Source organism: Dermacentor albipictus, chromosome 7 (assembly GCF_038994185.2).
Source record: "Dermacentor albipictus isolate Rhodes 1998 colony chromosome 7, USDA_Dalb.pri_finalv2, whole genome shotgun sequence".
Lineage (NCBI taxonomy): Eukaryota > Metazoa > Arthropoda > Arachnida > Ixodida > Ixodidae > Dermacentor > Dermacentor albipictus.
The window spans coordinates 83,428,684-83,453,466 of record NC_091827.1 but is presented as its reverse complement, the minus strand read 5'-3'; the positions used below and the strand labels follow the sequence as shown (position 1 = coordinate 83,453,466).

General features: G+C 45.5%; 1 protein-coding gene across 1 annotated transcript; it reads left to right on the top strand.

The window, feature by feature from the left end:
* On the top strand, window positions 1–22,201 carry LOC135907826 (glucoside xylosyltransferase 1-like). Its single transcript, XM_070522002.1, has 6 exons — window positions 1–104; window positions 2,246–2,454; window positions 4,816–4,963; window positions 12,639–12,770; window positions 19,597–19,789; window positions 22,185–22,201. Exons 1-6 carry the CDS (start codon window positions 12–14, stop codon window positions 22,199–22,201), a joined length of 792 nt encoding a protein of 263 aa, XP_070378103.1. The 5' UTR covers window positions 1–11.
* The last annotated feature ends 2,582 nt before the right edge of the window (window positions 22,202–24,783 follow it).

Sequence of the window (24,783 nt, the reverse complement as noted above, 5' to 3'; positions counted from 1 at the left end):
ATTACCAAGGCATGCCGTGCCCTAAGCTGAACGGGACACTCCAAGAAGAAGTTGAGTTCGAGCACCATATATCAAAGAAGATTTCTGACGATGTTGACAGCAGGGTACTGTGAAATACGATCTTATATATTATAAAAGTGCAGTGAAGCGTGATGTGAGTCCCGCGTAACAACTTTGGCTGTAGCACTGGGTGGTTCTTCGGATGACTTGTTTTCATTGCTGTTTGAGCTTTGAGGAACTCCCAAACAATCTGGAAACTAGCCTCATTTTTTTACACTTGGACCGAGGTTCAGCTTTGATAGCTATTTAGAATTATTTTTGTGACTACCTCTACCACATGCGCGTGTAGTATCTGTGATTGTGATGTTACCTTCACTCCAAGTGACAAAAAAAAATTATTTGGCATGTTGAAACTTGTTAAAATATCAATAAATTCAAAAGGTTAAATTCATCCCTAATGCGCTTTTTCAATTGCGTTCGCTTAATGTAACCATTGAGAGGACAGTTCACCGAAAAACAAAGACCTAAATTAAGAGCACCATTCCTTGCTCTCCTATTGTTAAAGCTCAGAGTAAGGACGCGAGAAATTTTTTTGGGAGAATATTATTTACAATCTCGAGCACTTAACGCAGCTATACGTTAACGGCAATATTAGGTCGAAGAAAAGACGTTTCCAATCTTAATATTTATTGATACTGTTCGATCATTGCTTATGCTGCAGCTCAAAGTTCCTGAAATCAAACTATGGGCCCTTTACTTGGAATATAATAAGTAATATGGAAATACCGCTTTTGCTGAACCCTTGTGCACAACGCAACAAATTCACGTAAGATATATATAGACGTATGAAATGTGTCCGCCTTGATTGACCTAATCGATGCCTTTTGCAGAACCGAGGTATCTGTTTTTTATGCAGAGCTAATTTGTAAACTTCGTGCGTCTATGTATTTTCGAACTTTCGAATTTTTGAAGAACTCCTTCACGAAATTCAGGCCATAAGTCAAAATTCGTATTCTTAGTCTGTAGAAGTTAACTTTCTCTCTCAAATGCAACAAACTTCATTAAAATCGGCCCAGGGATTATCTCAAAAAGCGTTTTTGCGTTCTACATGTATTTCAAAAGGCCGCATCGGAGCTGGGCTCGAGCAAAAGCTTCCTCTTAAGGGTTATTGCAGAGTTTGATGATGGGCGCTGTTTCGCAAATTATTTTATTTTTCACTTTGTGTAAACCCATATCGCGGGTATATGGTTCCGAGGATCTGCCACCGTCGTGGCGAGGAGCCATCACCCGAGGAAATAACGAAGCAAAAGGAGAAGTTAAACGCAACTGGCATTTTGTCCGGCCGCGACTCGTTTCTCGTGCATGCAGACCAACTGATTACGAACCGAATTCTTTTTCCTGGTCCCTGGATCAGTATAAACAAAGAAGGTTGAACTAACGAAGCAACAGGAATGCGCGTGACCGTTGAATCAGTGGTGACAACTGAACGCATCTCAAGTTAATCGCGCGGGCACCGAATCGATGAGAAAACTGGCCTTCACACCCCAGCAGGTGCCGATAACTACCGCCATCCAAAAGGAGTGAAAAAGGCAGCAAAATGTTGACCGCCAAATAGCTGTGAAGTCTCAACATTGATTAGGTGGCGCTTTAGGAACGTGTGTGAGGTGCGATGGCGTGGGGGGCGGGGAAGGGGGTGGGTATGAAGCTAAAGTTTAGGGGGGGGGGGCGGAGCCTTCCTGCTTCACCCTCCCGGCCCCCTGGGTATGTGCCTGCTTCAACACGAAATGATCTGTGGCAAGATATTTTAACAAACTTGACGGATATTTTTGAAGCTTCTGATAAACCGTTTGACGCGAATTTCTGAAGCTAACAGTGAAAAAGTGAAGACTACAGGCTCACTTTTGCTGAAGGTTCGGCTTCGGAAGGGGGTGTTTCGACCGATACAATTTTTTTTTGTCGCAACAGCAATTTTTGAGAAAGACAAAGTGTATTGACGCTATTAGAATTGCAGATACTGTATGACCGTTGCTTGATATTCCTGATACGCACGTAATTCTAGCTAATAAACACGAGGCAATCGAGACAAGCGCACGCGAACGCAGTAACACGAGCATGGATGATTAGATGAAGCCTTTGTATGATGTGAATCTCCATTCGTTATAATCAGGCGCAAATGCAAGGTTTCGGCACTCATTACCATTTCTTGTTAGATTAGGAGTTTATGGGATGCGTTGTTTTTGTGCAGTACGGAACAACGACTATCATGGTGAATATCCGTCTCGCGCGCCTCTTACTCGGCCTGTGTGCGTTAGCAGCATTTGCCGGATTTATTCTCACCCGCTTTGGCTACATGATCGGGGATGACAAATTGCACCAGTTCCGTAACAGGGCCGAGGTCAAAGTCCAGGATTCTCTCACCTTCAACGACATAATACTTGTCATGCCCACTGCAAGGTGAGCATTTCTCACTTTTTCCACGACAATCTCATTTTCCTCTAAGTTCAGATAACTAAAAAAAAAATTCCGCTAAAACCCAACTCAACATCACTGTCGAGGTTAACGCTATCGGCATTCAAGCAGTGCAGTGACGTACTGTATACCGCCACCGAAGCGCATCACAGCTTAGCCGACAGCAGCCGGGCTTCTATTACGGTTCCCTCTGGGGACGCTGCGCCATCTACCGCCACTCACGCCAAGCTATCGTGCCATTGCCTGGCCTGCGATGTTTCACCGGTGGCTCGTCGGTGCGTGCTAACACTGACAGTTATTCTCCTGGTGCCCACGAGCATCCGTGGCGCAGCGCTGGAGCACGTGGCTGCATTAGTAAATGAATCATAAGACTCTTCATTTTTATTATTGAAGAGTGGCATATAGCCCACATCGTCTGCGTAGTTTTTATCCTTTTTAAAGAATAAGCGGAGTACCTTAACCAAAGAGTACAGGCGTGTACTTGTTTACTTTTGGGGCATGCGAGTTGTCAACCAGCTACATAATTTGCGGCTGAGAAGTGCTGCTGCACAGCTCAAGAAGACACGAACGAAGAAACGTGATGCCACACACAGGGTGATTCGCAGTGTAACAACTGTTTTATTCTAAGGGTTGTGGCAGTAATCGGAATATTGAATACATATCCAGCGAACTTTTCGACTAGATTCATAGTTGATTCGATGTTCACTGCTCAAATTTTTCGAATGCTCGTTCCTTTTTTTTTGTCATACGGGTGACAACAAATCGATACGACGCCTATTGGATGTCTACAAAGCCAAAGACCTATCCAAGTGGAGACAGTTTTCAATGCTTACGTTACAGGGGACCCGCGGTTGTTCCGGAGAGGCACTATTTGTTTAGTTAAAGCATTAAGCTTCTCGCTTTTGCTCAAAAGACTCTAGTCTTTCAATAAGGGTGCCTGACCTTCTAGCTGATGTTCAATAACCTGACTCGAGAACCGGAATCTTTTTATTGGTGGTCAGTCTCTAAAGCCTGTGCAAGAGTACCTTTATCTAGGCTAGTTAGTCAGAGGAGACCCTGATTATGAGAAGACAATTTATGGATGGAAAGAAATGTGTTGCAGTTCCCATGCCAGTCATTACTAAGCCAAGACCAGCAGCTTGCCGCTATCCTTAAAAAGAGAAGTACTTAACATTTGCACTCCACTGGCACAAACCTAAGGCGAGAAATTTGTAAGTTTAAAGAAACTTTAGAACAAGGGACCGTACAACGAGTGATAGACCTGAAATGTTATTTATTTATTTTTATTTAGAAAATACTGCAGGCCTTGTAGTGGCCCTTGCAGGAGGGGCAGAAATACAGAAAAAGACAACAACAAAGAAACGCAAGAATACATGAGTAGCAAAACAGTAAGAGCAACAATTAATTACATTGGAATGATTGCAGGAAAAAAAAAGAATTAAACAATTTCAGAAAACACTGCAACAAAACAAGATAAAAAGGAGCAAACAACACTTTCCAACTGTCGCATGTTCAGCTATCAATGCATTCAATGCTGTCAGTGTCAAAAAGAAGCGATATGGGCATTCGGTTATTGTGCGAGGAAACAAGGAATATTTAAAGGTGTTGGTCCTGGCAAAATACGGAGTTAATGACTTGGCGTGCCGGTGCCTTGTTAATCGCCCTGTTAGTGGTTGTATGTATTGCTGCGGATTAAGAGATAGCCGATTATTCTGAAGCAGATAGAGGAACTTAATCCTTTCAATCTTCCTCCGCAATTTTAGTGTTTGTATACTGTTCATTTTCATTAAGTTTGAGGGAGAGTCTGTTGAACGGTATTTAGAAAATATAACGCATATAATATATAAGTCATATATATATAAGTTACGCATATAATATATATGCGTAACTTTTAGAGACAGGAAGATAACGATGTGGACCAGAGGACAAACGGGAATAGCTGATGTTCCTGTTGGCATTTAAACGAAAAAAAAATGAAGCTGTGCAAGCCTTGCGATCCGCAGGACAGATAACCGGTAGTCTGTTAGAGTTACAGAATGGGCACATAGGAAGACAATGAAGCCCATTTGAGGACGGCAGAGAATCAGATGGTGTGATGACATCAGGAAATTCGCAAGGGTAACTTTATATCAGCAAGTGCACGACAAGGGTAGTTGGAGGTCGCTAGGAGGAGCCGTCGTTCTGCAGTGGACATGAACATTGGCGGCCGCGGCGGCTGCTGCAGTGGTGGCGGCTGCTGCTGCTGCTACTCATGAAAGAAGAGCAGGAAGTTATCTCAAGTACACAACTATTTTCTCCGAGGCGAAAGGTTACTTTAAATCTAAAATGAGTTACTTTCTTTTACAGCGAGAGAATGACCCTGGTGTTCGTAATATGCGAGAGCCATTTTGATCTCGGCATAGTTGCTGTGAAATCAGCTGTAGCCTACTCAACGACAAGGCTACACCTAGTCGTCATCGCAGATAAACAGAACGAGGAAAAGATGCGAAGTGAGGTAAGCCGGTACGTATGTCGTTTAAGCCGTGTGTTGCACAGATGCGTCAGATATTTCTGAGAGTCACGAGATTTTCAGGCGCCCTAGCGAGAAACTATGCGGGCGGTTTTCCGAGTCGAGCCGCAATTTTTAACGACCGCTTCTACTCATATACACGAGAGGCAAAGCGGTATTCGCATTCTTAACAATCTTAATAATGGTGCGAAATTCTAGTCATTAAAAAAAATTGTTGAAATTTCGCCACGTACGTGTGTCCCATTCTCTCGATTTGGTCCTGCATTCGCTACCTATATACCACATGTTGTATTGCCAAATTGCTGAAACCGCATAGATTCTTTTGAATTGTATTTCAATATAGCTGGTGACTTCCTTTCACGCCTTGGGTGCTACGGCCTTCCACGTAGTAGAAACAGATAATGTAAAAGCGAAGAAATGGACTTTTCTGAGGATGTATTTCCTGTCCTTGCTCTACCGTAAGGCTCATCGCAGCGTCAGTTAGTGGAACAGGACTCTTTCCAATGACGTCCACACTTTCCTTCGTGGTTTTGTTTCTTCAATGGCGTGCAGGACTCGGATGTGTAAGATCCTCAATGGAGACTTTCATCGGCAAGCACCCCTCTACAGAAAGAGCCCGCCTAGTTATTTTGGAGTCTCTGCTATGCGAAATAAACGTACCGAGCATACCATGGCACGAAAGGCTTTGCTACGTGGTGAAACGTGTACCACCTATATAGATAGGATGCTGAAGCTGTGCAAACTCTTTCACTTGTGAAATGCTCGAAGAACACAAAGTCGATCATCTGCTGATAAGGATCGTGCAGCAGGATTGTAAGAGTGACTGGTAAGAAAATTGTGGGACTCTGTTTCAAACGTTAGACTTTATTACCGCACTGTAAATATTGGGATAAGGCCTAAAATATTTCGGGAGTTGCAAAAGATGAGGGCACAGTTGTACGCACGCACATCAATTAATTGCATAGTAGTGTTTTAACCCCTTAATCTAGCCTTTGCTTCAAATAGATTCCTACATTTGAGTTGAATCAATATTAAGGCGAAAGTGTTAAGGGGCTCGTTGCAATGTCCCATACCCAAAAAGTATTGGAATCTGGTCCAGTGACACAAAAAAAGCAGACGAGTTTCACAAAAATATCATGATTAGGAATGGCTCATACCAGAAAACAAATAGCATAATCTGGAATGCATCATACCACGGTGGAGCATGCTTGCCTAGAGATGTCGGCCATAGGACCCCCGGACGTCTAGAGGCCCAACCACATTTAAATAGATCCAATAAAGTTTTATCCATCCATCCATCCATCCATCCATCCATCCATCCATCCATCCATCCGTCCGTCCGTCCGTCCGTCCGTCCGTCCGTCCGTCCATCCATCCATCCATCCATCCATCCATCCATCCATCCATCCATCCATCCATCCATCCATCCATCCATCCATCCATCCATCCATCCATCCATCCATCCACCCACCCACCCACCCACCCACCCACTCACCATAAGCACACATAGACCGGCACACATAGCCGCACACATAGGCCGGCGTGAAGTTGAGGTCGCCAATGACTTCTGCAAATTACTCGTGAGCTCCTCGAACAATATGCCAACCCATTCACGACTGACTTTCCCGTCATCTAGTGATCACCATCTGGACGCACCTTTTACTATGCACGAGCTCGACGCTGCGATATCTTCTTCCCGCCGGTCAACTTGTCCAGGACCAGACGGAATTACATAATCCACGATTTGTCATCTTGGAGTAGAAGCTCGAGAAATTCTCCTGGCGCTCTACAACTTTACGTGGGACAGAGCAACTGTACCTAATCACTGGAAGTGCAGTCGTCTTGTGACTTTACTAAAACCTGGGAAATGCCCACATGATCTCTCACATTATCGGCCAATAGCCTTGGCAAGCTGTGTCGGTAAAGTGATGCAGCGGATGGTACTGAGCAGACTGGACTGGCTACTCGAGAAAAGTGGTGGACTTCCTGATTTCATCAATGGATTCAGAAGAGGCCGATCATCAATTGACGGTGTGATCGACCTAGTATATTCTGTTCACCAGGAAAAGAGACGCCGTCGTCTGGTATGCGCAATATTTCTGGACATCAAAAGTGCCTACGACAACGTCTTCCACCATTCGATTCTTCAGGCGCTTGAGGATATTGGCGTTGGTGCCCAGATGTATGCATGGCTGCAGAGTTACTTCAGTGCCCGCACCATTTTCATGTCCACTTCGCATGGCGAGACTGATAGACATGACGTTCGCAGGGGTGTTCCGCAGGGCGGTGTCCTTAGCCCAATATTGTTCAATATCATACTGGTGGGCCTTGCAGACGAGCTACCTGAAACAGCGCGTATCAGTACGTACGCGGATGATATCTGTATTTGGTCATCTGGGGTCACACGTCCACAAGTGCGTGCAAGGCTCCAACGTGCGGCTACCATAACGGCGAAGTACTTGCGCCGTAGAGGCCTGCAACTCTCAGCAACTAAGTGTGCAGTCATGGCATTCACGCGCAAATCAATGTCACATTACCCAATCGTTGTTGACGAACAGTGCTCCCTTTAGTCACCCACCAGAGATATCCTGGCGTGGTTATAGACCGCAGCCTTTCTTGGACCAAACATGTTACTGCGCTTAGGGCTAAACTGACCAACTTCATACACGTTCTTCGTGTAATATCAGGACTGAGATGGGGCCCCTCTGAGCGAAGTTTGCTCCAAGTGTACCAGGCACTTTTTGTAGGCTACATACGCTACAGCATGCCTGTGTTATCTAACATGGGATCATCTTGTATACGCACGCTGGAGAGCCTTCAGGCACAAGCACTACGAATATGTCTTGGCTTGCCACGCTGCCCGTCAACTAAGGGCACAATAGCGGAAGCATGGGCTTGTCCTATCGACATATACAGATCTTGTGAACCTGTGCGAACGTATCTTCGCCTGCTAACCAGACACTCACACCATCCACTGTCAACACTTCCAAGCACCAACCAGGCCCCCGACATCCCCGTGACACCTCCATGGACATTGCCAAGACCACTAGTGAGGCTTCAGATACCCGGAATTAGGAAGAAATCTCACGTTTCCTCCGTTGGCTTGAAGCAGCTCACGATGTCCCGTATATTTACATCATATAGTGGGACTGTACAAGTATATACCGATGGTTCGGTCACGCCATCTGCCACAACGGCCGCATTTGTCATCCCACAACTTAGAATTACTCAACGATTTCGATTAGACCACAAATCGACATCTACGGCTGCAGAACTTGCGGGAATACGAGAGGCTGTCCGTTTTATGAGAACGCAGACACCCCATAAATGGACGATATTGTGCGATCCCAAATTAGTGCTACAGGTGCTAAAATACTTTTTAAAGAAAGGACCATACTATCTGCTCGTGCTGGAAATCGTCGAACTTTATCACAGTGCCGAGTTAAGTGGCCACGTGATCACCTTTCAATGGATACCTAGCCATTGTGGTGTCTTTGGTAATGAACTCGCTGACAGTGAGGCAAGATCGGCCTCCTCTTCCTGTGATGAAGTACGGATTGCCTACTCGCGACCTGACACCAACTCCATGATCAAGGCACTCATGCAGGACCTTACAAAGGCTTATAGAGCCCACTCTGATAATATTCACAGACGTCTACATACCATTGACCCAGACGGTAAACTCTGTTTGCCCCCGTAGCTTACACGGAGTAAAACATCATTGCTACACAGGATTCGGCTCGGCGTTGCTTTCACCCGTCGCTACGCACACCTCATCGGCCAATCGAACAACCCTGATTGTGTACACTGCCAGATGCCCGAAACACTGCAACACGTACTGTGCGACTGCCTAGCATATATGCTGGAGCGAAGGACGTTAGACAGTTTCCTAGCCAGCGTTGGCAGACAACTACTGTCGGAGGAAGCTATCCTCGGCCCATGGCCTGACACTGCAATTTCAGTGCGTGCAACAAAAGTACTGTTGAAGTTCCTGCAGGACACCAAGCTCGACGAGCGGCTCTAGCGAGGCAACTGCCTCTTGTACATGAGCACACACCACCTCTCTTATCATCATCATCCATCCCAATACTTTCACTCCCCATCCCTCTTCCCCACTGCAGAGTAGCAGACTAGAGCTCACTAGCTCAGGTCGACCTCTCTGTCTTTCCTATCAATAAATTCTATTCATTCATGGTTCAATATTGCTACGGAACAGCCGCCTCAGTGTGGCTGCACTGAGGAGAAGGAAGACGACGTGGCCACCGCTTGATATAGCATCGCCATCATTGCCACCATTTGTCTACGTCTAGATATATTGTAAATAGACTTGTACGTCAGCTACACGTAACATTAATTTGGTGGAGGTGGACGTTTCCCGTACCCGTCATGGAGCTTCGCAGTGGTCGCAACGGCGACAGTTCAACTTCAGCTCCTGCTGGCGGCACTTCATCTACGCAACCGTCTCCGCCTGCATCCCCGACCTACGTTGCCCTGTCCCCACCTCGGGATCCTGGTGTTTTCAACGGAGTCGCCAGTCCTGATGTTGACGACTGGCTCCGCTTATATGAACGTGTCAGCACCAGTCAAAGGTGGGATTCGACTATTATGCTCGCGAACGTTCTTTTCTACCTCGACGGAGCTCCACTTGCATGGTTCCAGACTCACGAAGAGGAGATCTCGAGCTGGGATCTCATCAAAGAGAAGCTCCGCGACCTTTTTGGCGATCCCTTCAGTCGTCAAGTCAATGCCACGGAAGCCCTCCACACCTCCAGCTGCATGGCTTCAGCCGATCGACATCCCACCGGAACCCTTTTTCCGTGTTGGTCTAGATCTTCTTGGACCATTTCCTCTCTCGGGCTCCGGAAATAAATGGGTCGCCGTCGATACTGATTATGCTACGCGGTACGCAATCACCACAGCCCTCCCGACAAGTTGTGCTACTGACGTTGCTGACTTTCTGCTCTATGACATCATTTTAGTGCACGGTGCCCCGCGCCAATTACTCATTGACCGTCGGCGCAGCTTTCTGTCGGCAGTCGTCGAGGACATCTTCCACTTCTGCTCGACTAAGCGCAAGTTCAGCACGTCCTACCACCCACAGACCAACGGCCTCATGGAGCGCCTCAACCGGACCATCACCTACGTGCTATCCAAGTACGTCGCGACCGACCACTACGACTGGGATTATCACTTACCATATGTGACATTCGCGTATAATTCAACGCGTCACGACACTGCCGGCTATTCACCATTCTATCTCCTATATGGCCGAGAACCCGCGTTGCCCTTGGACACTTTGTTGCCTTCGGCCACACGTTCAACCACTGAATACGCCCGCGACGCGATCGCACACGCCGACCACGCACGCCAGCTCGCCCGCACCCGTCTCGAGGCCTCGCAGGAGCATCAGAGACGCCTCTATGATTGCCACCATCACGACGTACAATTTACTCCGGGTTCTCTGGTGCTTCACTGGTCCCCCATTCGACGTGTGGGCCTTTCCGAAAAGCTGCTGTCGCACTACACTGGCCCATACCGTGTGGTGCGACAAGTGACTGATGTCACGTATGAAGTCATCCCCGCCAACCTCTCAGCGTCATCGTCGGCGGCAAGTGACATCGTTCACGTGGCGAGACTAAAGCCGTATCACACACTTTTCGCCGCGGATGTGTAGATTAAGCACCGGGACGGTGCTTCTACTGCCGGGGGTGATGCTACGGAACAGCCGCCACAGTCTGGCTGCACTGAGGAGAAGGAATACGACGTGGCCACCGCTTGATATAGCGTCGCCATCATTGCCACCGTTTGTCTACGTGTAAATATATTTTAAATAGACTTGTACATCAGCTACACGTAACAATATGAATGAAGGCATGACAGAAAAAAAGGAATGAGGCCAAGAAAGAAATAAAATATCAAAACTAGCAATGGCTTATACCCCGCAAGTGAGTAGATACAATGGCTGAATATGAAAGGAGAAACGAATGAAAGAGAGAGCGAGAGAGAAAACATTTACTTCTGAATAGGTTGGGTGACTTCCTCGTTAGTAGAAGCCATTCGTTCAGGGTCCCATTGGTTCACGCCACTCCGCGTGCCCGCCGGACCAGCCTTCGCTGCTTTTGTGCGTCTAAGCTGGTCCGCGGAGTCTCCCAGGAGGTGAAGGTGAAGGAATAGGGAAGAAGCCTGGAGGGTGTGGGAACTCCCAGGTGCAAAGATATACTGTGGGCTTTGCTCCACAGTAGGGACCGTATGAGGCATATTGGACGGGGTGGAAGAAGTGAAGTAAGAGAGACAGAGAAATGAATCAGTTTGAAACTGTCGCCACGCAACGGCATCTGCTCGGTTAAGGGAATCGGGGGGAGGGGGGGGGGGGTCTTCTGCTATCTCTGTAATGCTGTAGAATTTCAGTGTCGTTCAGTGGTTCTGTCAGTTCGTCGTCTCGGCTGGACAGCTCTTCCAACGGCGCCCGGCTAGTGAGCTCTCGAGCTACCGCATTAGCGCGTTCATCACCATGGAGAGAGGCGTGTCCAGGTGGGCAGACAATACGCACTCGGTGTAACGATGTAGGGTGTAAGCATGTAAGGATGCGGTTTGTACAGGACATCACTATCCTTTGTGCCAAAGTCCTGCACGTGGTCTGTGAATCTGTGGCCAACGTGATGAGTCCATCCGGTGCCGGTATGGTTGAAGCGTGTACGATGGCTAGTGCGATATCAACCTCTTCCGCTGTGCCACTGTCCCCAGTGAACCCTCAGAGAGTATCTGTACCCACGTCTCCCGAAGTAGCGGGCCACGTGCATAGGACTACCGGTGTGTTCGATGTGCCATAGCCAAAGAATCGAGCCAGGGCTTGTGCTCTTGCCTTTCTTCGGCCTTTATGACGGTCAGCCTGCATATTCCGGGGAAATGGGGCCACGTGAACTTTGTTGTGAATGCTGAGCTGAAGAGGTATCTTGGTGTTTTGTATCCTAGCCGGGATAGAATGAGGCACCCCTTCATTGTTCATTCTTATCACAAGGAATGAAAGAAAAACGAAAGGAAGGACGGAAAAACAAAGGAACCGAGAACAACGAAACAAAGAACGAATGAAATAAATAAATAAAGAAAAAGAGAAAGAAAGGAACAAAGAAAGAAAAAGAAAGAAAAAAGAAAGGGAAAAGTCTGCAAGTAAGAAAGAACGAAATAACCTTTAGATAGTGCATTAGGTGTCCGCATGTGCCGTTGAGGAGATCGAAATACAGCGAATTAAGTTTACCTTATAGTTCAGCTCGTCATGTCATATACAAGAAGTCTGACCTCTCCGATCGGACAACTTAATGAATTACCAGGTGTGCAACAGGCTTTCCCCTTCACGTGTAAAACAAGTGTAACATGCTGCCAATCTTTTTTTCAAGGTGGTTGGTTCCCTGTTGTCTAAAAGAGAAATATTCTTGATATTGCGAAATAATTAGTCTGAAATATCTCCTCCCTTAAGTTAAACTGCAACAACAACTTCAACTTTTGTTTATATTAAATATTTTCTTATTCGTCGTGTGTACTTGGTATACGTGCTTGCAGACTAAGGTCAACGTACTAATGGCTATATTGCAGACAATGTTATTTCTAGCCTTTGATATTGTCTCTTGTTTTGCCTTGGCTACCACATCCCCCTTGTTTCAAGTACTCCTCCTGGCCAGATAGCGTCAGAAAACGTGTGAGCTGTGAAGTGAAGCTGGACTGGTTCCCCAAAGATAACTACTACGAGTGGCGCTCTATGTTCAGACCTTGCACAACTCAGAGGCTTTTCTTACCGGTAAGTATGCTTCTGATGGCATATTCCCTTCAAGTACAACCTTTAGAATAGAGTGTACATTGTCAGTGCTTCAGAGAGATGTGTCTAGCTAACAGACTGGACTGCATGCCAGAGCTTTTTGTGTATGTGAACTATGAGATGATGAACTAATACTGCAATAGCAATTATAACGCATTCCACGCAAATTTTCGCCGTTGTCCTGATGTTCCGCATATATATGTTTATAGAAATATTCAAATGAATAAATAAATGTGAATGAAATGTCCGCCGGCGGGATTTGATTATCATAGCTCGTGCACAGAAGCCCGTTACCTTAACCGTTACGCCCCACGGACATGCCTCAAGGATCAGAATAGAAGATCCTTAAAAATGTCCGTAATGCAAGCCAGCGCGTGGAGACGCTTGGAGCGTTTGCCGAAGGTCGACGGATTGCCGTCGGTTTCACCTCGTACACCATCCATGTACGACATGTGTGACATGTGCGACGTTGGCGACACCACCGGCGGCGCCCTTCAACATGCCAGCGTTGGTACATGCGGCGCTGTTACTTCTATCCAGCAGGCGTCACCTTAAGTGTTGCGATTCACCTTACCTCATTGGGTTTGGGACAAATCAAATCTGATTAAATAATTGCAGCGTCGTGCAATGGCATCGTACCCGCGTACACGTTAACACTGTCCAGGAAGTCTAAACACAACGCTGAAGCCGGAGCTATTGTTGAAGGTATCGTTGAAGCTATCGTTGTCGATAAAGAAAGGAACTGCCAGTTCTTTTTTTGGTTTGTAGTGTATTGCAAAGCACCCATCCAGCACCTTGGAAAATGTGCTTGATGTAAAACAGGATGAAAAAGAACGAAGTGAGCCCACTGCATAATGTCATAGTTACATCATTAGAAAAAACCCGCTTTTCTACCTTCCAGCTCAGTTTCGTAAAAGACTTTGCACATATAATACAAACTTGCTGCACAAGTTCGATCAGAAGTTTCTAAGGTGCAGGCACGTTTTAAGTATAGTTATTTCGTAGGTGTGTTTGCTTTTTATGGGCAAATCAACACCCTTATACGCAAGACTTACAAAATCGCCCTTGGCCTACCGGAGCCCACAAGCAGTGCTCGTCTGCTACAGCTGGGGCATACAACACGCTTGAAGAAATCGTGGATGCGCAAAGAGCCTCTGAACTCGAATGCATGTCTCTGACAGCCACCGGCCGGCTCATCCTGTAGAAACTCGGCTTCAATTACCACGTCCAACACGGTCAGAAACAGGTCATTCCACCCGACCTCAGCGACACGCGGATTGTCGCCCCTATCCCTCGAAACATGCACCCCGAATTTAATCGGTGCCGACGTCAGGCCCGTGCCAAGGCACTGCTGCACTCCTTGGGTGGAAAGAGGCCTACGCGCTTTGTAGAAGCCGCAGAATACACACTAGAACACCGGTTCACGGCGGTAGTCGTAGACGTTAGCTCCCGGCTTACGCACGCGTGTCGTGTCGCAACGGAATCCGCCAAACAGCGGAAGAGGTAGCGATTGGGCTTGCGCTTACGCCCCCTCTGTGAGGTAGTTTTTAGCGACTCACAATCCGCAGTTCGCAACTACGCACGGGGACGCATTTCCTCGGAAGGTCTCCAGATTCTAAGGAAAGCTGGTCGACAGCACTTCGATAGCACCGCGATCATGTGGTTTACAGCGCACGTCGCCACCCCCACCGATGAAGGCCCCCCCTAACTTGAACGAGGTATCACACCGCTTTGCGCGAGAACTGACCCACCGCGCAGAATCGGAGACCGCCTCTTCGAGTTCTGAACTCCTGGTTCAAAACACGCAAGAACGCTTGGTCAGGTATAATGACATCACCAAGCACTACCAGCTAGGCAGGCGGTCGTTGCCCCAACCTCACCCCATGCTGCAACGTCCCCAGGCAGTCGTCTAGCGACAATTGCAAACACAAACCTTCCCCGTCCGGTGCGATTGCAGCACATTTTCCCCGCGCAATAGCCGAGTGCTCTTTGCAAACTATGTCAGGAAACTAGAGCGACACTCTCACATATGTTGTGAGAGTGTCGTGTTATATGATCGACAATGGCAGTAGCTCCGGAGTCTCCTGCGTCGACGTGGGCCACCTGCGCAGCTCCAACCTTAAGACACATGAGTGGGCTGTCCAGCAAGCCCGAGTGGCGGCGACGAGACAAGGCCTCGAAGTCCCCTCATGGGAGACCTGAGCTCGGGTCGTCAAATTTGCCGGGTTCAATATAAAGTTGTTTCCATTCATCCATCCAATCTGCGTGTGCACAGAGTCGCACAAAGCATGTGATTGGCATACGCTGATATGGCGTGCGTCAGCACAGTTATTCATATTAGCCAAGCTTTCCTGCCTGACAAGAACACCGCAGCGGTGGCAAAACAACGGTATGTTCATTCATCGGCGCAAATTGTTCGTGCACGGTCCTCTCCTAACCCTATTTTATTCATGGGCGAAGTACACATAACAAATGCTTAGTGTTATCTTCGCCATCGCGGCTCCAACGTCGTGTGTTATTCTACAACCTCTGCATTGGTCCGTACGGACCACTGCGCAGGGGCACATAATGCCCGTGTTGTTTACATTGAACTGACGTTTACATATTAAACTGGCGAAAATTAGGCTTGAATATCCGTTACAAGAACGCGGAATGAAACGACTTGTAAATTCCCAAAACATCAGTTTTAACTAGCGTTTTCTTGGCTTCACTGTATGGTTCTCAGAGCACTCGCGCATCGTCAAGAGCGCAGTATTTTGTATATATATTATAGGTAGGCACATGTGAACGTTTTTCGAATACGAATCGAATTAGAATAGTACATACTGAATATGGAATTGAATATCGAATAGTCAGACGAATACGCATACATTTACGCCTACGCATACAGTAAAAATATTTATTTCGGCATAAGCAGGTACCGCGCTTATATTGACTAGAGAAAAAATGGCTCCAAACTATCCCCGACCAGTAACATCGATTTTAAACGCACTAATACTAACTGTAATTAATATACATGCAGGAATAGCTTCTCAACATCTTTAGAGCGTAGTTGCTACAAGATTTCGCAGCATAAATGACTGCAATGTTACTAGCTTACGAAAAACGGCAATATAAACAGTTCTTCATTAAAGACCAGAGGCTGTGGAAAAAGAGGGAAAAAAAACATGCTGCTGAAGAGCTTGTGTGCCGTCGAAACATGTAAAAGTGCCTGTTTAAGGATCACGGGTGTGAGCGTAAAAGATGAAAGTGCTACAAGTATAGGCTACAAGAAACACTAAAGTGCTGACTACGAGCCAAGATCACAGGTTATAATGTAGGCATCCGCTCGCAAAGCAAAAACAGAATTATCAGTACCATGCACTGATTAAGTGAGCAAGGAAGGCGATATACATGCAGGCGCAGAAAGAAAAAGAACTCGCTTATCGCACTAATTACGCAAAGATGTAAAACTACAATGAGAAGGAAGCAATAAATATTGCGTCCCTTCGAAACTATCTCACAAACGGGAAGCCAAGCCAGTTTCTTGAAGAAAAGCCAGCATTGTGCCGTGAGCTTGGCCGTGTCGAGAACACCCATTCGGATGCATGCAATGCTCAAGGCTCCTACATTGCAGCTCTCGTAGGCTTAGTAGCGACATGCACTGTGAATGGAAAGCAGGGAACTGTAATATAAGGTGCTCAAGTACTTTGCAGAAGCACCATTTAAATTCAGGGAAACCTGTGTTCGCGATAAACGTGTAGGACCGCCAGTCTCTATCTGGCACTCACGATATATCTGAGGAACTTGAGCCGTCCGAACCCAAAGCACTGCTTGAGCGTGAGATTAGCCCATCGTACTGCTTCTTCAACTTAGTGCAGTCGCTTTCAGGAGTTTCAGAAATGGTTTGGAAGAGACGACTACGTCAGCAAGGTGTACTGAATAGTACTGCCATTTCATTTCGAACAGAACAGGGTCTGCCATTCAGTGGAAAGTAGCAGAGGCTTAGCACAGACCAAACAATACAGTCGACGGTGGCCACACTAGTCTACCTCTATAGACAAGCAAACAACGCAGGGCGCGTTGAACTTTTTCTTCGGAGTCATCGGTGCATAGCACTAGGCAGACATCCTATCTAGTTACTGTCTTGAGCTTTCTGAAATAGTCATGAAATAGTAGCGCCCTGTCTTTTATGCGTTGCATATTGCAATCACTCAGTTCAGCCCTTGGGCGCGGCCGGGCAGCCACCATTGAGGGTATGAGCCATTGTTCATTGCTGCGCGTCTCATATGTGGGTGTATTCTCTTTAAGTTTGCTATGTTTGTTATTAGGTAGCTTCTATTTTTATGCGTTGCATATTGCAATCACTCAGTTCAGCCCTTGGGCGCGGCCGGGCAGCCACCATTGACCTTTAGCGCAACCACCTGACGTGACGTCACGACAGCCGGAGGAAAAGCTGGGCCCCAACTCGCGCAATATGCAACGCATTCTTGGCTTAACCAAGCTAAGCCTGGCCATTTTTTTTTCTTACTATCACGACCTCAGACGCCAATGAGCTGTAGAAAGCATTCATAATGCCGTCATTGAGAATCTCTTGCACTTATGTACAACTCACAGTTCGCGTTCTTTTCTCGTCACGAGGCAGCGTTGTTAGTGTAATGGACGTTCGTCATTGTACAGTACGATTCTGTGTCTTGGGTTAAAGGTGTTGCACCATTAAACTTGCCAAACACTCATTTATTTCTACACGCAACTCACGACTAGCACCGGTGAGCTCTACCGTGTGCAGTGGTTTGTCACAGCGCTGGGTACACCTTTCGGTAAAGTTGGAAACTTGAGATGGGCTATGAGTTCGGTCTTGTCGGTACGGCATACTTAAAGTGAAACGCAAAAAAAATACAGAGACAGATGGAGGGTTATCGCATGTGTTCTACCCTGCGCCTGTCCTTATTCTTTGCGCTCCTCTTGCGGCAAACGTCGTACCTTCCGGAGGCCTTCCCCGATTCCTACGGCTGGCCAGGTGGCCGAGAGTTAACCGTGACATAGCTGGTGTTTCTGCTCCTTGGGAGCGTTTGCTGCAGGGGTGAAAGACGCTTGACACTTCGGTAACCTTTATCACCTAGTTCCAATGAAAGCTATAGGATTTATGTAAGCATCTGTCTCGCCGCGTCTAAAAGTAAGTTGTGGAGATACCACGCACTGTGGCAATCGACGTTATGCAAACTATCTTGCAGTCAGCTGGCTATGCAGCATTGTTTGTGGTTCCGCAATGGTAGCCAGGTTTACCAATATGCTTGGGTAATTCCAGTATTTGTGCGTGTGACGCGAGTAGAGTGTACTAGAATTAGCGCTGTAGTGCGTTTGTGTGACGACAGCAGCAAGATGGCGACGACGGTAACGATGGCTGCATGATTTCTATTACAGACGAAATGATGTGAAAGAACGTAGTGGAGGTGTGAGGTGGGTAAGAAACGCAGAAAAAACTAATTGTGCGCTGACGGCAGCGGGTGCTCTCACGTAGCGGGCACAACCGGGTGACTTGACGGCGATACTGTAGCACAACCTGCAGAACGTGTTCTTATATAGCCATTCGAAAGAGTGGCAGTGGTATGGCTGTTCGGCTGGACCGAGCCGTGATGACGCTGCCATATTAGAATTCTATGCAGCGTCGTCGTACTCGGACACTATGTGTCAAGTTAGAGCACACCCTAATTTTTAATTAACCGACGTGGTAACAACAATAAGGGCTGTGAAAAACGCGCAGCGCACCCAGAGTGTTAGATGCGCGGACACCTAAAGCTGTTTTTTTTTCCTCTTTCCATTTAATCTGTATTGTAGTGACCATCACTTGACGCCTGTTTGGTATGAGAGATATAGGAATATGTCAGCATAAAATTATATACAGAGCTACCATTCTACTTAAAGCCATTTCATTCACAGAAACGCCAGCCTGTGCGATTGGCAGCCTTCTATCGATAACGCTGACGTGCCAATGTTGGCTTCGCATCATGTCGCCGCTTCCCGGTTCTTGTGCGCACACCATGGGAACTGAAAAGTGGTTCATTTAAAACACGTATAGATAAAACTTAATTGTAAGAGTGCTTTTATTCAGAATAGCTTGTCGTTTAGTTCAATCCAGTGTTCTGCTAGTGGCCACACAGCATAAAATATGACATAAATATATAGCATGAATAGTCCTACAAAAACTCTGTAGCAAAGTCAACTACTGAACTATTGGAAGAACACCACCAAAAATCAATAGTATTCTACTTATAATATCCTCGGAATAAAGACCATGTTTCATAATACAAGAAGAACTTCGATAACTTACTGGGAGCCGATGAAGCGACTTTTTCAAAAATTGTTCTTCATTGTCATAACCTGGAATACTTGTTCAAAATGTAATAATCGTAACCGAGCTTCCTATTTCAAGTTTCTGTAAACGCTCATTTGGCACTGACTAAGAGACAATGATTAAGAATTATTTTGCAGTTTATTGACTGAATACTTCATCTAAAAATTTCCCCCTGACATATTTCTGTGTTTGAGTGTTGGCTCTGCCACTGACGTTTACAGAAGAGGGCTGCCTACCGTATGCTCTTTTTGAAGCAGTGGTTCATTTCGCTCACTCAGGGAGTAGGCTTCAACATGTTGCGACCATAGAAGTTAGCATTATTAGCCCTCATGGTTTAACAGTAAGTGAATGTACCTGAGCACTCAGCTATTAAGAATGCCTATCTTTGATCACGCTAACAGGTAAAGCGACAAACCTGGCGAGGAGCTTTTGATTTTGCGAACTCTACAAGCCAGCTTAACATCATTTTCACAGAGTATGCTTCCTAACGAAGATGCTGTCATCTACGTTGACACAGACGTGGTATTTCTGCATCCGGTCGAAGACTTTTGGAGAATGTTCTACGCCATGAACGATTGGCAGATGGCCGGCATGGCACCGGAGACAGAGAACTTTACACAGAACTACTACTTGACAAAAGCACTCCACCCTTTCGTGCAACCATTTGGTAAGAGCCGTTGTTATTCCACTTGTAAAGTTCTACATACGCAGCACGTTAACCCAGACAGAGCTGTAGTCGAGTTTACTTTGTTGCAGTTGTGCCGAAATACAATAGAGAGCATTGATAAAAGCGGTCAGCGTAGTATGCCAGCGCAATAGAGCTATCAATACCATCATGCGAGACGAAGAGCCTGTAGAATCGTCATCTTGCATGCACACTGATGCAACTTGCTAAGTAAAAAAATTTCTTGATGTCTAATTATCAAAGCCGATACAAGTTTTAAACAGTATTCCTTTATAGAATGTCTAGTACAAGCAAGTGTCTTTGCAGAGTCTAGGAGAAAATAAATTTGCGAACATTTGCGTATCATGCAATGTTCTAACGTATCATTTATTTATCTATTTATTTATTTATTTATTTATTACTCCATTCATTTCCCATAGTGCCAGTCCCATGAGAGACCATAGCAGGTGGGCACACAAAAAAGAAATACATAGTAATAAAAGTGCACGTAAGGATTGCGCGTCAATAAGCCAAACAAGAAACGCAAAAAGACAAGGTAACAATATATATATAAAAAGCAAATATAGATATCACATTTGCAGAAGTCATCCTTAGGAATACAAAAAATCCGTTATGAAAAGGACAGTAAACGGGAACAAAAATACCAGCTAACACTTTCAGATAATCAGCATGGCTTACAAGAGTTTCAAAGCATATTATGTGAGTAAGACTACGTTACTGATTACTCGTTAGGGATTCTAACCGTGATGTGAACTGAAATAATGAGTCTGCTGAAATGACTTAAGGATCGAGCCGATTCCATGCCTTTATCACGAGGGGGAAATTAGAGTACATGAATGCGTCTTTATCGCAAGAATATTCTGTTATAGGTCTTGCATGTTTATGTCTCGATGATCGTGACTGCGAAAAAACATATGCATTTCGTTAGCTCTAACTTTTGTTAGCTCTAAGTTGTGAATAAAGTTAAATAAAAGCTTGGGCCTCGCTTGTTTCGCCCTTGATTAAGCTGTCGCTAAACCCGACGTAGCCGCAAGGTTACTGGGTGAATCTGTGCACTTATACTTGTAAAGAAACCGCAGCGCTTTTCGCTGTACTTTTTTCAGTTTCGTTATATTAGTTACTGAGTGGGGAAACCAAACTGTGTTAGCGTACTCCAAAACAGGTCTAACGAAAGTAGTATGTGCGAGAAGCTTCGTCGACGTGGTGACGAAGCGGAGACATTTTCGGAGATAAGATTGCTTGCGTAATGCCTTCGAGGTCGCGTTGGCAATGCGCGCGTCCCATCTCAGGTTAGAAGTCAGAGTGATGCCTAAGTGTTTATGCTGATGAACTTTTGTTAGCATTTGTTAGCACAACTTGCCCGCACTTGCATGCATAGAACGGACTTTCAACCTCAGTAGTGGCATTATCATGGTTTCGATAACACATAAAAATGCAACTTGGAGATCGATAGGAAACCTTTGCTCCGCATTCATCGTAAATTGGCATAGTGATGATGGCGAAGGGGGGAAGCGGGGCTCATTATTATAATGAGGGGTGGGCAGGAAAATAAAACACGGGAACATTATCACTGCGTAATTATTGCCCAGCAATTTTTTCAGCAAGTGCTTTCTTCTCAAAAGATGTAGCCTTGAAGCGAAAATATTGAACGTCTTCCCGTGGATTCAGCTCAGCGAATTATTTTCGCATTGGAAATAAAGTTGTTCAGCCGGAAGGGGAGCATTAAAGAAAACACAAATGTTCGGAGAAAATGGTCAAGAAAGGGCATTTTCTTTTCTGCAAGTTATTTTTCACAGCGCATGTCTTGCTCTCTCGCTATGTTACTTCACATTGCAATCTCATTATACGTATTACACTGTGCAAGTCGTCCTGTTCATGTTGTTGGTGCTAATAAGTCGAGCTTATTACCTTAATAAAATGTTGTAGCAATTATTTAGTTGTTACGGGGCTGTATATTGTATCCCTATGCCCTAGATTTAAGTTATGATTATATATCTTGCTGGTGAAGCAGCGCACAGACACGGACACAGTGAAGACAAACAGGAAAAGACGACACTCGCTGCTTGCACTCGCTGTTTGTCTTCACTGTGTCCGTGTCTGTGCGCTGCTTCACCAGCAAGGTATGATGATCACTCACCAACTAGCCCAACTTTCCACTTTAATGATTATATAGTTCATTTGGATGTGCGCACCTATTTTTACGTTACTTAGCTTCATTTACTTTTCAGCTGTATATTACCCTCATAATTTCACTCCCGCGTGCTTACTTCTATTATACTTGAGTTTACGCCTTATATTTTTCTGTTACTGCCTGCCACGTATGGAGGCACCGAGCTCGTCAATCCTGGACATAGCTTTTTGTTTGCATCTTCCACAGTGTCCGTTTCAAACTGACATAAAGGTTGACAGAATGATTTACGTTAGTGCAGCCATACGGCGAGGTCAAATACGTGTATGATGTATTCTATGCATCAAATGCTTATATAGCATTGAAACGGTTTATAGTAAGTGACTGATGGAGTGAAAAGGTAGTCGTTCGAAGTACGGACACAAACGTCACGGATAGGACAACGCGAACTGCAGGAACAAATAGGACAACACAACATGGCGGGTGTGTGTTGGCTTTCCATAGCTCCTGTGCCCGAATTTCGTACGTGTTCTTTTTCACGCTATGAATCTCTGCGAAATTTGCCAGGTTCCTGTTATTATAAGTGATTCGTACAGATTTGCCATAAAGGATGTTGTGGCTCTTCGGCCACATTATTCGATTTTTAACCTTTCGTCTCAAACATTTCGTCAGCTACAGCAACCGTTGGACTAACCTGAATAGAATTTCCGGGCTCAGCGTAGATTCCGTAATCATAGAGGCTGCGAGAAAGCAGACTTTTTGTTGGATGGGGGTCATTTTATTTGCGGTAGAGCAACCAAACAGTGCTCGACTCTGAGTACATATCGTAAAGCCTGAGCCCACACCCGTAGCAACCTCTGCCCGCGCTTGTAACGAAACACAAGCAATCGTTACCATTGCAGGGACAGTGTAGAAAAAGAAATAACGCTTTTATAGGTCTTTTCTCGGCACCTTCGGGTGCCAACTATTTCCCACAAAATGTGCAGACTTCCGGAACTCCATCCTACCGCATTGGAATAACACACCGTCATAATTGCAGTAAGTTCCCGTAAAAAAGAAAGTAAGGACATCTGTCGTTTTATTCCACGACACTGCCAGAGTGGACCATCATATTTAGAGCAATTGCCCGTAAAATATACTGGTTTCTGTAATTTCATTGTATGGTACCACAATTGCGTGCCGTCATATTTACAATTTTAAGAGTACTTTTGTAAATTCCGAAATTGTGCTATCCAATGAAAATGAACCTGCTACATATATTGTTCATAATTATTTGAGCATAGTGTTTACTTGAGATGTGTCTTGTATAACGCTTGCTGCAGAGTCTTGCTACTTTACCAGGTATCACCTACTTTATGGTTTAGTAGTTACACATACAGTCTGAAGCAGGAAACATCGAAAAGATGCTGACACAATAAAACCAAAACAACAGCTAATGCCAACATGAAAATATGTTAGCCCTTGTTTGAAATGACTGTAACTACTTAAACAATAGATGAAGAAGTTAAAGAAATAAATGAGACAGATTCATAGAAACGAATAGCGAACGAGTGTAATATTCTAGTGTGAGGCTACATTTCAGCAATATACGCCGTTATATCTGACTGTCAAACTATGTTCTAATATGCAAAACAATCATATTGTGCTTAGCGATACCCCACTAGAGCCACGCAGCCCAATAATGCTTTATTTTATTGCCTTTATTGGGAGTAATTTAATGACTCTACAATACACACGAAAAGGAAAGTGGGCAGCAAGTTTGGTGTGTACTCCCTACCTACATACTGCAATGAAAGCACCAAGAAGCCCCTTATACCAGAATACTTGCGAGTGAAGTTTCCTTCGGCAGACATGCTGCAGAGAAACTACTATGTTAAATAAGTAAGAAGGTAGAAAATAACTCATTTATTGTGCAAAACAAGCAATGAAAGGAGTTGTTTCGTGCACCTTTATGATTACGTTGCAATGAGTTTTACAACGGCAAAAATGCAAAAAAGAAACTGTACCTCGTCCGACTGCACCCTTGTTCTCTTTTTTGATGTATATTTGCTAGTGTAAGACAATGCGCAACATAATCATGAATGCACCAGGTAGTCTGCTGGCAGTGACGAAGTAAAAAAAAAGCGTATGAGGCTATAGTTACAATCTTGATAAAGTCCACGCTTCAGAATTACACGATGCTTGAGCTTCGGGGAAGAGAACGAACACACAGTATGAGTTAGGTATCATGAAAGTTTTCGCGCAGTGACCTCCCCTTCCCCACAGCCGCGATATACTTACGCTACAACTCCTTTGATTTTGACATTCCAAGAAACACACTTGAAGTACGGGAATTATATCACTACAAAATGTCCCTGTCAGCTTCAGTGATTCGACGCTCAAGGTTGAGCACCTCTTTCTGATTCCATGGTGCCGCCGTTCATATTGTGTCACAACCTGTGTTGATCCCCAGAAATTCCCTGGAAGGAGTGAACTATTTCTATTCCATAAGCAACAAATCTTGCCTTAATGTAAAAGAATGCTGCGAAGTCTCAGCGTGTCGCTAAACCTTTACGTAACACTTGCGCTTCTTGAGGCACTTCGACGCTTCAATATATACCTAGTAGATGTCCTGTAAAACGAGTTCTTGGCCGAGTTGGTCACTTATTGCAGGCATAACACCAGCGCCAGAAAACGCACGCAAAAGAAAGGAACACTGGCATACACCTTTTGCAGCGATTGTCCGTGTCTGCCAGTGTTCCTTCCTTTTGTGTGTGTTTTTGGCGCTGCTGCTACGCCTAATAGATGTCACTACCTCTGCTGATAGCAGCGCCACCAGAGAAAGATGGCGCCCTCTTTCAGGTACTCA

Bases quoted from the DNA above. Each gene is read 5' to 3' on its own strand.
- LOC135907826 (XM_070522002.1), top strand. From the start codon at position 12: ATGCCGTGCCCTAAGCTGAACGGGACACTCCAAGAAGAAGTTGAGTTC. The intron at 105-2,245 runs GTACTGTGAAAT...GTTTTTGTGCAG, and splicing joins CTGACGATGTTGACAGCAGG to TACGGAACAACGACTATCAT. The intron at 2,455-4,815 runs GTGAGCATTTCT...TTTCTTTTACAG, and splicing joins CTTGTCATGCCCACTGCAAG to CGAGAGAATGACCCTGGTGT.